This window comes from Drosophila persimilis, unplaced genomic scaffold (genome assembly GCF_003286085.1).
Source record: "Drosophila persimilis strain 14011-0111.01,24,50 unplaced genomic scaffold, DperRS2 tig00000002-arrow-pilon, whole genome shotgun sequence".
Lineage (NCBI taxonomy): Eukaryota > Metazoa > Arthropoda > Insecta > Diptera > Drosophilidae > Drosophila > Drosophila persimilis.
This window is the reverse complement of record NW_020825289.1, coordinates 16,145,709-16,163,423: the sequence shown is the minus strand read 5'-3', so window position 1 is coordinate 16,163,423 and position 17,715 is coordinate 16,145,709. Positions and strand designations below refer to the sequence as shown.

Here is a 17,715-nt window from a genome sequence, read left to right as displayed (position 1 = left end):
TCCTTCTGTCTTTGGACCTCTCGTTCTTTCGCCAGCACTCCCTCTCCTTCTCTGCGGCTCCAGACAATTCTTTAATTATCCAATTACAATGGCAGAAAAGAGGGAAAGAGCCAAGAGAGGCAAAAACCTCTGCCTGCTGTCACTTTACACCTTCTCTCCTTTCTCCTTTCTGTTGTTCTACATTCCTTGGGAGCGTGCCTCTTCAAGTCACTTCTTATACTCTCGAAGAGGATATTCTGATTTGAAATAGAGGCCTTTATAGAAGCGATCGCTCGAAAAACAAGTCTTTTTCTTAAGTTAATCAAAGCAAACTTTACAAATTTGAACTGAATATGTTTCTCCACAACTACCGCAAGGTAGATCATATTCGGATCACAGGATCTAAGGGTATTTAAAGCTTCGTCTTTGAAAGCTAACCCTGGGCCACCCCTCTTCCCTCTTCCTGGCTGGATTTTTATAAGCTTATTTAGTCCGGCGATTGGGGCTACTTCCACTCAAGTGTTTTCATTTTCTTTGGCTTCCTCGTGGAGCTCGTGCTTCTTCTTTTTCTTATTATCGGCTAACGGTAAGTTAAGCTGCTTTCAATAACTGTTAAGTCGAGGCTGCAATCTCGCCCCTGGGGAATAATTCCACTGTTCTCCATTGCCACAGCTTCTCAGGCTAATCAAAATCAAATTAGTTTTTTAAAATCATCATCAACAGCAGAAGATGGCGAAGGAGGTGCTGGAGCTGGAGGAGGCATCTCGTGTCCTGGCAGGTCGTTAAATCCTTACGCCATTGCCAGTTCCCGTCGCTGCCATGGTTGTGGATGCCGCAGTAACGTTAAGCCGGGCAGAAGAGAATTTAATGCCGTAAATTGACTGCGTGAAATGAGGTTAATGCTCAATAATGCATGCGAGTAAATGCAGAAAGCCAACTGAACTCGTTTTGACTCTGGCTCTCGGTGTGGCTCTGCGTCTGGCTCCAGTTGCTCCCCCTCTGCGTCCTGCTCCTGTTCGTGCTGTTTCTCCTGTGGCTCCCTGATCCTTTGACGGCCATTGTTGTTGTTGTTGTTGTTGTTGTTGTTGCTGGTTTTGCTCTTGTTCTCGGGTTATCGATGCATTGACACAAATGTTTGTGAGCCTCATACGCACACTCACACGCTCGCAGATGCAAGCATACATATACAGACACAAACACACACAAGTGTATTTCTGTGCTCAGGATTTTTGCACCAATAACTTTTGCTTTATGACAGCCCAAATGCACAGTGGTCTAAAATGCATTCGCATTTACATTTTCCCCAACAAAAGTTCCTTCCCTCCTTCAAAGGACAGCCCTTATCCCACTGTGAGCAGTCGCTTGGGAAAGCTGTAAGGTAAACCAAAGAGAAAATCATTAATAAAGCAGCTTAACATTGCATTAACACTGCAAATTTATACATATATGTGTCTCTACATGCGAGTTTATGCTCTGGTGTTCTGTATATTCGTATAGATTAAGCTCCATTCAGTGCAAAGGAGATTTAAAAGTCGACAAGTTGAATAATTTGTAGGTCCCGACCACAGAGGCAGAACACCAGACAGACAAAGCCAGAGGACTCATGGCAAAAAAGGACGGGAGGAGAAAACACACACACTAGTTCCTGCATAGATGCATGCATTAGTCGGGGACATAATGTCCTGCAAATTGTAGACATTTTTCAATTTAATGAGGTGCTTTACTCTAAATTTTTCACAAAGGCTAGCTGCAGAGAGAGAGAGACAGAGAGGTCCAGAGCCAGAGCCAGTGCCAGAGGCCACTCGAAGAGCCAAGGATAAGTACATCATTGAAATGGCACTGGCCGCCTGTCGGTTGCCCTGTCCGTCCGTTGGCAGGGCCATTAAAATGGTAAATTGTGGCCGGGAAATTGCATCATTCTTTAGTATCATTTCACAGTTGCGTTTCGTTCTCGTTTTCGTTTTCGTTTTCGTTTTCATTTCCACTCTCCTCTGGCCACTGGGAGGCTACTATTGGCCTAACTAACTATCTAACAGTGCACATTACTCATACGCCGCGTGGTGCAGCCTGCCCAATGACTGCCAGCATTCCGGAGCCGCAGCTGCACATCATTATACTCGTACTTCACCCAACATCCCAGAACCATCCTTTAACTCAGACCCTGCTCCAGGCTCCATCTTATCCACATGCTCGTCAACGTCAAGTGCCTGACTGTCAGCCGTGTCTTTGAGGCCTCTGCCAGATGAGGACATCACGCCAGACGAAGGAGTGTCGGTGTCTGTGTCTTTGCATATGTCAAGCGGCTGCTAAATGTCATCCAACACCAAGACATAGGCCCCCCAGAGGCAGCCCAAAGCCAGTCAAAGCATCATCCGGGGCCGATGCAAGTGTTTCGCTCTGCGGCAACTATTTTTGGGCTGCAAAAGTGAAGAGATCTTTTGGCAAACGATAGGAGAGGGCAGGCAGCAGGGCTATAAGGGAATGATGTCTTACTAAATCTTTATTATACCTGGCACATGGAGATTACAAAGGTAGACTCTTGCTGTGTTCGTGGAAATATTCCTCGTCCGACTGTTTGTAGTCATTCCCAAAAGCGGGTATCCTTTAGTCGACTATAGCTTTCTTCCTTGTTAGACATATTTTCTCTCACAGTTTCAATGATTTACGAGTACTACTGTTCTGCTTTTCACACTCCTCTGTGCTCTGTGTCTCTCCTCCGAGTTGGCGGTCTCCACTTCTCAACAAACTTGAGGTCTGCTCTGCCACCCAGCATCCCAACAAAGTGTTAATGAGCACGACACGCAGACACTTCAATATATTGCGCTCTGGTTGCTTTCATTATACGTTATTATCGCAGCGACAGAACCAGTGGCACAGTGCGTATGCGTAATTTTTTGTCACTTATGTAGTTTGCACTTTGACAACAGCTCCCTGGCCTCTGCCACACCATAGCATACCACATGATGCCGCCTCTCACCAGCCTCCACCCATACGGGTGGCCGTGTCAAGTGTTTGCTGCAGATTTTAATTTCGGCCACTTGATGTCTGCCCTGCCCCTGCCCCTGCCCCTGTTCCTGCCCATGCCAGTCTGCTGCCGCATCCTGTTTGATGGTTGCGCAGAAAAAATAAAGGAATTAAATTAAAATTTTAATTAAAACAAGCGCTTGTCTCCCATGGATAAAGCAGCCATGATCTTTGCATATACATACACTCGCACAGCACTCGCACTCGCACTTAAAGCCAGAGGCTATTTAATGGGACGTGTGTGTTTCCGAGGATGCTGCCGCTTAAGGATATCTTTGAGGCTGAAGCTGTCAAGGAGCTGTTGGAATGCGGCTTAAATGTCAGCTTGACGAGAGACCCGTTTTGGGCCAAGTCAAGCGGCTGAGTTATTGGTCATCGGGACTGAAGCAGGTGGTGCTAAATGGCAATATGATATCTGTAGCTGTGCGGAAGGAATAAAGGTATTATTAACACGCTTAAGATTACAAGATACTTTTAAGGATATTCCTCATATATATTTCCTAAGCCTTTAACCTGTAACTGGCAGTTGACTTTTCTCTTTTTACAATATTAAACGCAACAATTTCAATGCTGATTTTCACCCGGCTCGTTACGCCATCATGTCAGGAGCAGAAGAAAAACCAGAACCAGAAACAGTGGCCTTGCCCCATTCACCCCGAGAGTTGTCATCATCATCAGCTAATGACCCTGGAAAATGGCCAAAATAAACGATAACTGAAGGCTGCCCAGTATGGGGCCTGGTCTGCTCTTCGGCTGGCTGCAAAATAACACAGATTAAAGCCGGCTTCCGGCAATTTTCAACATCATAAATAATATTTCAATAAATGTACATTACATTTGCCTTGTCTCCCGCTGAGCACTTAATTACGTTATGATGGCCGTCCTGGCAAGCCTGGGAGCCCTGGTCACAGCCCTGCTTAATGCTTGCAACAATATTGATGGCAAATCTGGTACCGCCCAAGGCTGTATCACGGCTGAGTTATGAAAGCAGCAGGCGGCAGGTTTTACATTTCATTAAGATTAAGTTCGGTCCTGCATCACCGTTCATGAAAAATACATCGGGAGGGTGGAGGGAAAATCGTAATAATTGAATTGATTTCTTTTATTCAATCTCCGCTTTGTTCTCTTCGCCATAGCCACATGATGCGCTTAGTAGATTTTCTCGTTCTCGTCCTCCCTCTCTGTACTTCTTCAGCTCTCCCTCCATCTTTTTGTCCCGCTCTATTGACGTCTTTTGTTTTCGCTTGCCAATTTTTGCTGGCAAGCGAAATGAAAATTGAAAATTGAATATTTCCGGCGACACAATGGGAGAGCAAGAGCAGAGGAGCAGCATCAATAGCACCAACAGCAAGAGAAAATCCGTTTTTCTGTTTTCGCCACTGACCTAACCTCAAAACCTTCCCTTCATTCCCCCCTCAACATTTCTCCAACCCCCTTTCATTGTCATTCCCCTCTCCAATCACACTCCTCAACCACTATTCCGCGACCTCTGCTGCATTCTGTTGGATTTGCTTTATTCTGTTTTTGAATCGAAAATTGCATTGCTGAGGTAAAAATTGTGTTCCGCTGGCAGAGAGTGAGAGATAGAAGGAGAATAGACAGAGATAGAGATACACAAAGAGGGTGTTCAAAAATATGGCAGCCAACGGAAACGGAAATAAGCCAAGCGCCTTCAGCTGCTTCAGATTTCGAAAGACAGTTGAAAGCTGTTTGGAATTCTGAGTCGAGAGTCGCGATTGCAGGCGATTCTATCGAACAGCAAATGGGAATTAGAATTTAATCAAACTAAGTTTCTTCAGGGAGTTTGGACTTCATTAATGGTTTCCGTGTCTAAGAGGCCAAAGGAAGAAAAACGATAGAGATTATCTTTAATCGGATTTCAATCAAATTCTACATATAAATCAATTTTAAGCCAGCTTTTGTTATTAATTTGTTAAAATGGTCTAAACTTTAATGTGAGATCAAAGGTAATCGAGACTTGGCCAAAATGGCATATATACTGATATGTACCAATACGTATATGGTATATGGTACGTTTGTACATCGAAATAAAGCAGAGGATAATCCCACTTTGGCCACAATTTAATTACATTTTCACCACAAGAGAAGCTGCCCCTCCGCACTGCCATTTCCCGGCGCATTAGGGATCCGCCTGGGTATTGAATTAAACGAACATTAAAATAGATTTCAAAAGTGGAAAAAGGGCGCAAAAAAATGCAAACTAACTGGGAGTACGAACGAGCACTCTCGCGGTAAATCCGCCACAGAAAACAATGCACAAATCCCATTTGAGCGCCGCCTGCAATTAAATACATTCTGGGTGAAGGAGGGGCAGGCGAGGCAGACCAGTGGCTCGTGCGGCAGAGAGGAAAGCACACATGGGTCCGAGTCCCGGGTCCCGAGTCCCGAGTCCGAGAGCCACTAAAGCCGGAACTACACAAATCGCATAAAACACAGTGCCACCAGAGAATAGTGCAGAGTAGGGAGTGATGCGTGGAGAGTGCCCCAAGAAGTTGGACGCCAAAAAAAGTGACATAAAAAGTACACAGCCTCGACACTGATTCAAAAATGTATTCAAAATCCACCCCGAAAAGGGTGTGGGCAAAGGGTAGGGAAAGCTTGCATATGGGGTGGGGAATATAAAACCCTGGATGGACCAGAAGCTGCCCAAAAAATGCTCTTCTCCCTCTCTCCGGCTGTATCTCTCTTTTAAGCCGCATTACAAGTGCAGGCAGCTCGCCGAATCGGGATTACCAGCAGCCAAAATGCAGCTGCGACCACCGCTGGAAAGTGGTTCAAAAGGGGCTCCATGGGGGTGCTCCCCAGTGGGCGGGGCCATGGGTCGACAGCGAGTAAACAAGAGACTTTTCGGCGCTTTTTCCTGTTATCGAGCGCGTCCATTTTAATGTTGTTCTCTTTTTTTTTCTTTTGCTGGAAAATGTATGCCAAGTGTCTGATAATTGAAATGCGCAAGAGTAGAGGTGGAATGGGATAGTATAGATCTCAGAGATAGGGAACAAGAGGGTCCCCCAAGTGCAGAAGCAAACGGAGTAACTAGAGAGTGGACCTCAATGGAGCTCAATGGACCGCAAGAAATAATCAAATGGAACTTAAGTCAAAGGCCTCATTTAAAATGTTCAAAATGTAAACAAATGGATCTCAAGTCAAACATATCCAAAACACATTTAAAATAATCCACATTTTTAAAATTCCCTAAAAATTTCAACAGCAAACGATGTCTCGTCGCTCGAGTCGTGGGGCGACTGATGGCAGAGCTGGCAGAGACTTTTTCCATCGCCAGAGCATGACCTATCTGGACACGATAATAGAGAAGCTGTTGTCGGACGGCGCGAATCCGCGGGCCAACGAGCTGACCGAGAATGAGCTGACGGACATTTGCATGTCGGCAAGGTCGCTGTTCCTCTCGCAGCCGATGCTGCTGGAGCTGAGTGCGCCGGTGAAGATCTGCGGGGACATACATGGGCAGTACAAGGACCTGGTGAGGATATTCAAGAAGTGCGGCTATCCGCCGAGTGCCAACTACCTGTTCCTCGGGGACTACGTGGACCGGGGCCAGAACTCGATCGAGACACTCACCCTTCTGCTGGCCTACAAGTTGCGCTACCCGCTGAATTTCTTCCTGCTGCGGGGCAACCACGAGTCGCCGGAGTTGAACCAGATCTACGGCTTCTTCGACGAGTGCAAGAGGCGCTACAGCATCAAGATGTGGCGCTCCTTTGTCGACTGCTACGCCTGCATGCCGGTGACAGCCATTGTGTCCGACAGGATCTTCTGCGTGCACGGGGGCCTCAGTCCGGACCTGAATACGCTCGATGATATCCGGAATTTGAAGCGACCCGCCGACGTGCCCGGCACCGGTCTGCTCTGTGACCTGCTGTGGTCCGATCCGGACTCCACCACTGATGGCTGGGGTTGGAACGAGCGCGGCGTTAGCGTCACCTTCGGCCACCTCATTGTGGAGCGCTTCCTGCGGCAGTACAACTTCAACCTGATCGCCCGAGCCCATCAGGTCGTGGCGGATGGCTATGAGTTCTTTGCTAACCGCCAGCTAGTGACCATCTTCTCGGCCCCCAACTATTGCAACATCTTCGACAACTGCGGCGCCGTTCTGGTCGTGGACGACTCTCTGGTCTGTCACTTCACCATCATTCGACCAGATCATTCGCCTCCCTTCATTGTGAGGAAAGGGCAGAATACTCCGAGCGCCACACCACCGCCGGCTGGACAGGAGTCCAAAGGTTGACTGGGATTTTGTTTTTATTCATAATCGTGGAAAATAAATGTCTGGACATATTTTGGAATTCATTTGAAAGGAGAGTTCATGGGTTCTGGCTAACATTTTGTACATATCGAAATTAAAAAAGTGTTCTTTCTAAGGGTCTTTTTCTCAATGATTTTCCTCAGGTGACAACCAATTGATTGCCTCCAATTATGGTTCAATCGAAGGTCATTTGAGGGTCACTCACTGGGGATTCTCCGCCAATGAAATGAGTAATAAATCCCAATTAAAATGTAATTTAAATTCTCAATACCACAGCAAGAGGTAAGTGGAGCTAGAGGCTAAAGGAGGAGTAAGATGCCAAATATGGGTGCACAAACGGAGAACCCAGACAAAGAGGGACAAAGAGGCGGTGTGGTTCAGAGTTTAACCCCTCGCCCGGCTGGGAGTAACGTGGAGCAAGCAGTGGTAAGGTGAGGTGGTCCAAATAACGTTGGTAACTTTTGTTTGACTTTGTAAAACGTCTGCCTGGCCGCCATTTTCGCAGAGAAAATAATTCCATGCGCAAATATTTAAATGCGGCTGAGGCGCGTGCCACCCTCCCGCCCTCCCGCCTGCTTCCAGCCCGCAGACAAACTCATTTTGTTTACAATAAAAACGTAATTTAAACATCCATGTGTGCCAACATAAACAAAGGTTTTTCCGGCGTTTTCCCGAGCAAAGCGCGGAGGAGGCGGCGGCACTGGGGGAGGCATAAAGAAAAATAAATTAAATAATCTGAGCAAACAGGAAAACTGCACTACCCCCGGGCTTGTGTGCGTAACTATTATGTAGAAAAATAAATAAGAGAGGTTTACTATAAATTATCGACATGGCGACAGGAAGGAGTCGAGGAGTCCATGAGAAACGCTCTCGTGAGAGGCAAATAAAATGTAATAATATTGATCGAAAAACAATATACCATCCAACTCAACGAATACCGCGTTTTACAAGCAAATGTCTATATAAATATTTGTTATGTGTTCGATTGCAGGGCTGCCTGATTATGATTATATGGAGAACGGTGATGGCCGCATGGCGCATACGTGATTTCTGCCTCTGCCCCATAAATAAAATCTAGGGGTGGGCTAGCTTACAGCCTCTGGCCATTTGGAAATGCAATTAATTTGTACGCTCTTTTTTGTCGAACAATTTAATGCCATTTAAATCAATTTCGTGACGATTTTGCATAAGAAGTAATGATGCGTGGAAATTATATGCTTTAGGGGAATGGCGTCCTCTAAAAAGGTGTGCGTACTGTAAATAAATTCCAGTGATATTGATTTAATTTGATGGCGATTAAATATTGAACAAAGTCTGCCTTACCCTCTGCCTTATTTCCTCTTCACACCTGCCAGATTCCACCCCTACGATTATATAGGCCCAATAAAATAAAAAACAAAAGCCAGGCACTTGCCTTTATGGGTAACAAAAACTTTATGCTGGCATTTCGGGGAAACAACAGAAAAAACCCCCGAAAAAGGGGAAAAATTAAATAAAAATGTGGGACACAACGAAATGATATGGTGGCACTTACAGTAAAGGTGTAACAGCACGGAGACGGGGATCCGGACAGATGATGTATAAAAATGTCAACGGCAACAAGCGAGAAACTTGTAAGTGTCCGTGGCAGTTGCAGGGCAGAGAAGGCGCTGGGGCTGGGGCTGGGGCAGTGGCAGGGGAGAAAACTTTACCAAACGGTGTCAAAACATAAAAAGGAAAATTAAGCAAAAGAAAAAAGGCATCCCATGCGAGCGTGTGTCTGTGTGTGTTCGCTTTTTAGTGGCTTCACCTCTGTTCCTGACACCTGCGCAGAGTATATCCTTGAGGACGGCTCCAGCTCCGGCTCCGTCGACCAGGAAATGAGAAAATAAAGAGAACGAAAGGCAGGACAATCTGCAGCTGAAGCCGGAGCTGATTGCTGAAAGCTGCCCTGAAGGAAGCGCGATAAAAAATACAAGTAGGATTTTTATACTTCAACATTCCGACTGTAAGATACCCGCTACAAGATTTACTTATTGGCCAATGAACAGACAACGATTCAGTAGAGAATTAAATGGGATCGACCATCTGGAAATGAGGTAGAAACGGGAGGTAATAATAACAAAGAAATTCTGGATGTAGAATCTGGTTCTAGACAGGTTTCAGGTGTCCCTTGGACGGACTCATCTGTCTGTTGCACGAACACGATTACGGGGTATAAAATTCCTTAAAATTCCACCGTTACCGTTATACTTAACGATAACTGGTGGGGTAGGTGTTCGCCCAGGCATGTCCGGAGAGATCCCCAGTCTAATTGGCATGCAAAGGCTGTCCACAGCTGTCCACGCAGAGCTGTCCTTGATGGGCAACGCTTGGGGCAGTATAGGAACCAATGAAACGAATCTTGAGATGAGGAATATTCCCGAGTAGGCAATCAAAGATAGGAATCCTTGGGAATACGAGGGAATTGCAAAGTTCTTACTGTCTCTTTCTTCGCCCTCTGTCTCTATTTCTGCTTTATATAATGTAAAATCAAAACATCAGCCACGTGCTGTGCTCCAAATGGCGCCTAAGCTCCGGAAACAGCTGTTAAAGCGTAAACAAAAGTCAGATGATGGCAGAGCCCCCAAAGAGACAGAGAGAGAGAGAGAGAGAGAGAGAGAGTCCTTAAGCAGAGCTTTCACGCTCTCTGCAACGCTCTGGTTTTACCGTTTCGCTCTGCAAACAAACTTCACTTTCATTCAGAGCCGACAACAGCTTTCGTGGCGCCTCGCTGCGTGTCGTGCTGCCTCGTGGGGGCTCAGTTCGCCGTTGCAAGCCGAAGCTGAAGGTTGTCTTGTCGTCGCGTTGGTGGCTTAGGTGTGCGTGTGCAGAGACGTATTTGCAGTGGGATTCCATTCCCGTTATCAGGACCGCCACGCGCGTTCAGTTCGTCAGCAGACATCGGCGAAAGCAGTCGTGAGTCGCGTGAAATCGGCCGTGTCGTTTGGGGGTTCGCGAATTCTGCGCTATAGCAAAGTGTGTAATTATAATTGATGTCCTTCGTTAAGATTAAATATTAAATGTGTCCTCGAGTGCGTCTGTTGTTGCTGGTGCTGCTGCTGCTGTCTCTCTGCCTGTCTCTTTTGCTCTGGCAGCTGCGTGACTTTCCATCAAGTATCCCATCATACGAAAAATACTTGAGAAACACAATAAATGTACTGGGCGAGACGCGTACCACGTTCGTCAATGACCAGCAGGACTCTACCCTAACCTTTTTTTCGGTGCTGGCTTTTGTTTTGCTCCCTGTGTTTTTCTTTCTGGCTGTTGCCACAATTTGGTGCCTTTTCGCCATGTGCCGTCACATGCCATCGTGCTGAATTTGGCCCGGTTTTGATTTTTATTGCCCCACGTTGCCCGTGGCCCGCCGTGCCACAGTTCCAAACTTTTGCATAAATAATGCAATGCGCCTAGAGGTGCCATAAAAACTGGGCGATTCATTGAAACATTGAGCCAGCTGAACCCGCAAAGGGCCCACAGAAAATGGTCGGAAATATTGGGATAACCGAATGTCCAGCAGTTCGTCAGCTGTCTTTAAAAACGATAAAACAGATAAAAATCCAGCAATAAACTTGAAAATAATGGACAATTCAATGGATGTATAATTCATAACTCACAATTTGATAAGAACAAAGACATTAATTCAGAGATAAATAGTAGATATGAACGATACACCTGTGTGTGTGTGTGTGTGGTAGAAGCGATTAACGTTGGAAGCACGGATTTATGGAATCAAGGGTATATAAACAGGTTCTTTCTGCGGAAGAGAAAACGCTTTCTAAATACCTATCTATGTCTATCGCCTATCTACAAAAGGGTTCTTTCTATCTTCTATTTTTCAACAAAGCCCTCCGGACTTCTCTGAAACTACTTTTCAATCTCTCGGCAAAAAAATGTCCCTTTAAAAGAATTTCAAGCAAAAAGAAAAAAGAGCCCTAACCAAAATATTTCTGTCACATATTTCTTGGCTGGCTCACGTCGCCAGGTTGGCCTTTGGAATGGTCCTGGCTCCTGGGTGTTGGGTGCAGGGTGCTGTGTGTCCGTGTCCTTTTTGGCTCGTTGGTTGGTTGACCTCCAGGCACCACTAATTGCTGCAATTTTTCAAGCTCCACAGAGCGACGCCTGCCCTGGCACCGTGCCTCCTGCGTTCTCTCTCCCTCCTCGGGCCGTTAAAAAATGTTTTTGCTTTGCATTCTCCCGTTTCCTTTTGCCAATTTCCATGGAAATGCAACTGTGAAATTTTTGATACATATCTAAAAAAGAAAAAGAAAATACAGAGAAAGAGAAAACGTAGGAGAAACTGCGAAATGTTTGCGGTCGTCCTCGAAAAGTCCTTGACACGTTGGCATGAGCCCACCCCACCATCCACCATCTAATGAAGAATGATGGCGAGCGGCGGCACCGCCCCGGGGGGATTTCCACTCATTTCTCAGTTCCCCAAGGAACTCGAACGCCATATGAGTAATGATCGGGACTCGCAGCCCATGCCGAAAGATGCCACGCATTGTGGCATCGAAATGTGTGCTTGCTGTTGACCCAATTATGCGAATCAATTACTGGGAAAATTGCATTTTAATGAATTTCAAATATTGTCTAATAAATGAGCCAAAAAAATTGATGAGGATAAATGCAAATATTTGCAGATTTGAAGCGGAGATAAAAGCGAGCAAATATTTCCAGAAACATTTAAAAAGCACTATATTTTTTGCCCAAACAAAAGTGTGTGGCTTTGCGTGAAATTAACAAATAATAACGAAAAGAGACAGAACGAGAGCTACAGCCAGACAGGAGGAGGAAAAAGGAAAACTGTGAAAAGTGAAGTGTCAAGAAAAAGAAATTGCGCCAAAGCAAACGCATCAGAGGCTAAAACCGAAACCGAAACTGAAACTCAAACCGAACCCAAGCCAAGGATCAAGTGGAGTCGCCGGGCGGCCGATGATGGGCCAGAACAAAGGAGCCACAGGAGCACCAGCCAGCTGCGGCCTGTTGATGCGGCTGCTGTGCCTGGTGCTGGTGCTGATGCTGCTCCTCTTGCATCTTGCGGGTGAGGCACAAGCCACGCCGTCGCCCTCCTCCATGCAGGCGCCGCAGAAGAGAGGTAAGTGCCATCCCCTCCTGCACTCCATTTCCATTGTGGTTCGATGGGTCGGGAGGAAATAGCAAATAAATGTCAAATAACATGGCTATAGCCATAGTCTCTCCCCTGCACCACTCATATGTGGGGTCCCTATATTTGCTGTGTGGCGGGAAAGTACTCGTAGGCAGGACAAAAGGCGCACCACGTTGCGTATACGTAGCGTTGCCAGAGTTGCCAGGGCGGCACTGTCGGCACTGCTGGCAGTACGAGCATTTTATTAACATTACATTGCCTTCAACTCTGCCTGACATAATAGAAAATTGAATTGCCACGATGGGGAGTAGCATCCCAGAGCATCGGGCAACGTGCTACTCACTCCCCGCCCCAATGGTTGGGCTTGTTTATGAGCACAACGAAGCCGGGCCCCCAAGCACTGGGGTCCTGCAAGTGATGCAATTAAGTGAACAGCTCTGAAGGATGCAAAACATAATTGAAGCCCGAGTGCCATGAGGTCGTGGCATGCCCCCCTTTCATAATGATGGAGAGACCTGATGCGACAGAGATGATTGGAACGTCGGGTGGATGGGAGTAATTGTAATGGGAGTTGTACCAGAACTTAAGTAGCTCATGCTCATTCGAACAGAATTTCTCGGAGCAACATTGGGCAGAAATGGCTTTGATTATTGATTATCCCCAGCCCATCTCCGTCCTACATACATTCATTCATAAGTAGCATGTTTTTTTACATATATTAAGCTTAAGAAATAAATGTGGACACATCTATCAGTCAGATACTTTCTCTCTTGGCTCTGGCTTTCTTTACTTTTTTTGTCAATGGAGCTCTACTTACCAAGTACTCTATTTGGCCAAGTACATCGTCTCCACCTTACTCTCCCTTTCCGCAGTAACAAAGTCCGTGAACTTTTGCTTTCACTCGACGCTGGGGAACAATATCGGAGCTAGTCGGGTGTCCTTTATTCATTCCGTTCGCTGCCAGGCTCCAGCTGCCGCGTCTCGAGAGCTGCCACACACAACATGCTTCATTTTATTATGCAACAGCAGCCAACAGCAGAAAAAGTCAAAAACTTGCTACTTTATAGGGTACCTTCACATAGTACGCGTCCTGCAATACGAGTATATAGAAAAACAGAATAAAGAATGAACAAAAAAAAAAAGAAAAAACTTGACGCGACATTGTCGTAAATAAGAGGAAAAAACTTTGGCATTGTTTTCCATTTCCCAGTACCAGTCGCAGTCGCAGTCGCAGTCTCTCTCTCGCTCTCTTTCCCTCTGTAGGAGTATCCCTATCTCTATGCCAGGGAAATGGGAAAGAGGAAGGAAAAACTTGTGAATGAATATGATAAGTTTCCATTCCATTCCCTTCCCCTTGGCTGGTGTGCGTATGGGTGTGGGTGTTGGCCATGTGTGGGTAGCCGTCATAAATTTGTGCTAATCCAATGTGGTGGCTCGGTTCTATATGGAGGTGAAGTGAACTTTATGGCTACTTGAGCTCCCACTGACGCCTGACACTCCTCCTCTCTGCACAAAGTTTTTTTATGGTTTGTGAATCGTGAAATATGCAACAAATTGTACGGAGGAAGTTGTCTGGGAAAATATGTAGTCAAAAGGGGTAAGGGATAGTCATTTGTATTGGTAGAATGTGATCCATGTGATCTATTTAGCTTAAGATGATATTTCCTTTTGGATAGATATACCATCCCACAAACAAGAGACAGGGGTGTCAATCAGAGTTAATTTGAATACATTGGGAAAATCCACACGTCAGACGACACGGCGCACCTCAAAGAAGCGCTTCAGGTAGTACACCTCCAGGACGGTCATGATCAGCAGCATTGAGGGACCGAATATCGACCAAGAGACGATCCGGAAGTGGACACTGTCGCTGACGGCCAGATGGCCGCGATATCGGACATGCATGTACTCCTGCTCCTGCTTTACGGCTATCATCTTGCCGGACAGCTCGTTGATCATCAGCTGGACAATGGCCTGCTCGAGGACATCGTCGCCGCGTCGCTGGGGGTCCGTGTAGTAGGCCAGGCCCCGAATCACATGGAACTGGAACATCAGCACCTTGGGCGTTAGAGTGGAGAGCTGGTTGTCGAAGCAGAGCGTGTACACGCCCCGCTTGCTGGCGCTGAAGGTGAAGCTGCCCACGGAGTCCCGATCGGAGTGGTGCAGAAGTTCCGCTTCGGGGCCCTTGATCGACACGCCGATGTCCTTGAAGCCTCCCTCCATCACCTCGAAGGAGATGGTGATGCGTTCGTTCTCCAGGACATGTTCGTGGAAGCAAATCTCCTCGTGGGCATCCACGGTGATGAGGAAACCGCCAGCCGATTCGAGTAGCAAAGCGAATAGAATACAGATTGCTGGAAACATTTTTAATTTGTTGTAATTTTGCTTCGTGCTTGTGGGCGAGTTAGTGATTGATGTGCTATGCCCCCTCTACACGTTTGACAGTAATTTTCAGGCAAACTCCCATCGGATGTGGGTTTAATAATTGATTTCTGTACTAATTTACTCAGTGTTTCGCTTCATTATCGAGCTGCCCTATCGCTCTTTGGCCCCTCTGCAAACACCCTTCAAATCAAATTAAGATGATAAAAGCAAATGGGAAATTGTTAGACAGGCCACCCACCCGCACCACCCACCCATCCATTCATTCGTTCGTCCATTCGTCCATCCTTCTATAGACATAGCGCACGATGCCCGGCCCTCGTCAATGCATATTTGATGCTATTGATTCCTTGGACCATCTATTGTCAAAATGTCATGCATTTTTAATGCCATCGGGGAGTTCTGATTGTGATGCCGCCCTCAATTCATTTTCACTCCTCTCCCTCTTTCCCTCTTTAAAACAGACTTAAATATAATTTCAATTAATTTTTTGTTGGATGAAAAAGGATGTTGGAAAAAGTTCAATTGTTTGATTTATAATTGTTGGAAAAAGGGTTCAATGAAATAAACGCTCGAACGTCGGAGCCAATTGGAAAGCTTTTCCAGCGCATAATGCAATTAAATTGTTGCTGATTAGTTTGCTGCCACGGAGCCCCAAACATTTGTTAATATAATTTCGACAATAATTGTGAAATTTTTCAGATGAAATTAACAACAATTTCGGCCATTATTGTTTGAGATACTTTAAAACAGTTGAAGAATATTCGAGTTTTGGGGTTTAATGATTCCAAACATCGTTTTGCTGTGAACGAAGATTTTTTTGTCGAACTTTAAAGAAGGAAAATCTTTTTTCCAGCGATCCTCCCGTTTGTAAGTCTGTAGCACCGCTCTAGGCTTTATGTCGCGCCTTAAAACAATTTTACGAGCCGCCAATTCAGCAGAACCGAAGCGAAACCCCTTCTGCCGAGCACCGTCACACGGCACACGGCACACGGCAGACGGCAGACGGCACACTCGACTATTTGGAAAATGTTTCACCCCGCACGTGACCCCGCACCATCCCCCTGTGCCTATGGTTCTTGGCCTGGCCAAAAGCGTTTTACAACTATTTGCTGGGTGCTCTGCTCATTCTTTTTCCTCTTGTTCCTGGTGGTGTTCTTCCTTTTTTTCGCTGGATGCCTCGCACTTTTGAATATATACGAGTATCCTTTATGATATTCAATTTCAAATTCTAATGCTTTAAGCGATTAAGTACACGCTTTACGCCACTTAACTTCATGTCGCTCTGTGTGCTCGGTGTCAGCTGGGAAACTCTTCCCTAGTCCCTCCTCCCTTTTGGCCCACTCAGAGCTGTGCTATGCGGAGCTATCGCGGGTATTTGCCGACTTCAGTTACTTTAGGCGCCGCCAACACTTGATGCCTGCTCCTGTTCCCATCCCCAGGCTTATCCCAGGCTCCTGCCACTGCTGCTGCTGCTGCTGCTGCTGCTGCTCCTTCATCTCCTGTTCCTTCTCTGTGTCGACATGACATCGACGCTCTTAAGTGCCAGTTCGAGTTGGCCCGGCCAAGCGGGGTATGGCAGGGAAAACTCCGACTGCTGCCTTTTCCTTTCCTTTCCATTCTTTTTTTTTTTGGTTTTGTTGGCCTGTGTCGTGCTCAAGGACTTTTTTCATGTGCGTGCAGCAGCTTAGTGGCAGATGTGGGGGACAGCCGCCCTAGCCCAATCCCATTCCGAATAGATGAGGGGACAGATTTCGTTACGGTTTCCATTGCCACCGCTGCCGGGCCTGGCTTAAAGCGGCTTAAATTGCGTACACGCCCAGTCGGTCAGAGTCGTGGCAGACGACTGTCTGCTGGTAATGGCCGAGCCGGAATTTCTCCGTCTCTCTCTTGCTCCTTCTATTGCTGGGGGCTGTCCACTTATTTTGCATTTGGCTGAAACTATCTTTTTTCGGCCCACTTTTTCTGTGGCATCTACTCAATTATTATTATGCCGCCTGGGAGAAACCGTTGCCGTAGTTGTCTCACGTGCCTCTGTGATCTACTTGACACTGCTTTCCCACTCTCTCTCTTTATTCTTCTATTTCTATGTATGCCCCGTCTTCATCAAATCGCTTTTGTGGCCAGGTCATTCGTGCGTGTTCTAATTTGTTTGCTACGCAGTTCCGTCCCTGTGTGTATCTGTGTGACTGCATGTCTGGTGTGTATGTGTGTCTCTAATGTTGATTGCCACTCAAGTCCGCTCTAGCCCGCAGTCCCCCCTTCCTTGGCTACTCTCCCCCTTGCTTCCGAGTCCACTTTTAATGTCCTTTTAAAGGTGCAAATGATTTCGTTTCGGTGTTATTTTTTGGAAATTTCTTTTTTGTGGAGACACACACACGGCACAGGTGACGGAAATGCCTCCGAGTGGGGACATGCGGTGTGAGGCAATTATCATAAATAGCTCAAAAAAAGTTGTTATTTTTATACATAGCGCCGCAGAGGGTTTTATCCTCATTATTTTCAGTGTGTCCTTCTGTTTCTGTCCACAAAAGTCCTTCAGTTTTCATCTTTGTTGCAATAATCAGTCTTAGGAAAACAGATCACTCACTATATCATATAGTTTCGAAGGGGAGTTGTGTACGTTCAGGTCCATCTCTGGGTTTCTGTGGAATAAAACACAAAAGAGACTCCAAATTTATGTTGCCTACTTTTTGGGGCACTGTTTTGATGAAATATTATTGGGTTATCTCAGGAAAATTCTTTGACAGCACTTTGAAACAGAAAAACATACCCATATCTGAAATGTTTATTTGCCAAACAACTCAAAGAAATCGAAGCCGGGGAAAAAAGACAGATAAGCGGGGGGGAAGACTGGCATCCTGCCCCACAAGCCCCACACACAAACACACACACAGGAATCGTGCTAATCTTCACTTGA

At 46.2% G+C, this 17,715-nt stretch overlaps 2 protein-coding genes across 2 annotated transcripts; one reads left to right on the top strand and one right to left on the bottom strand.

Moving 5' to 3' along the window:
• Window positions 1-6,180: 6,180 nt before the first annotated feature.
• Window positions 6,181-7,332, top strand: LOC6592233 (serine/threonine-protein phosphatase alpha-2 isoform). The gene has a single exon (XM_002018016.2). It carries the CDS (start codon window positions 6,239-6,241, stop codon window positions 7,265-7,267), a length of 1,029 nt encoding a protein of 342 aa, XP_002018052.1. The 5' UTR covers window positions 6,181-6,238; the 3' UTR covers window positions 7,268-7,332.
• Window positions 7,333-14,030: 6,698 nt separating this feature from the next.
• On the bottom strand, window positions 14,031-14,834 carry LOC6592410 (transmembrane emp24 domain-containing protein 2). Its single transcript, XM_002018019.2, has one exon. It carries the CDS (start codon window positions 14,775-14,777, stop codon window positions 14,163-14,165), a length of 615 nt encoding a protein of 204 aa, XP_002018055.1. The 5' UTR covers window positions 14,778-14,834; the 3' UTR covers window positions 14,031-14,162.
• Between the last annotated feature and the right edge of the window lie 2,881 nt (window positions 14,835-17,715).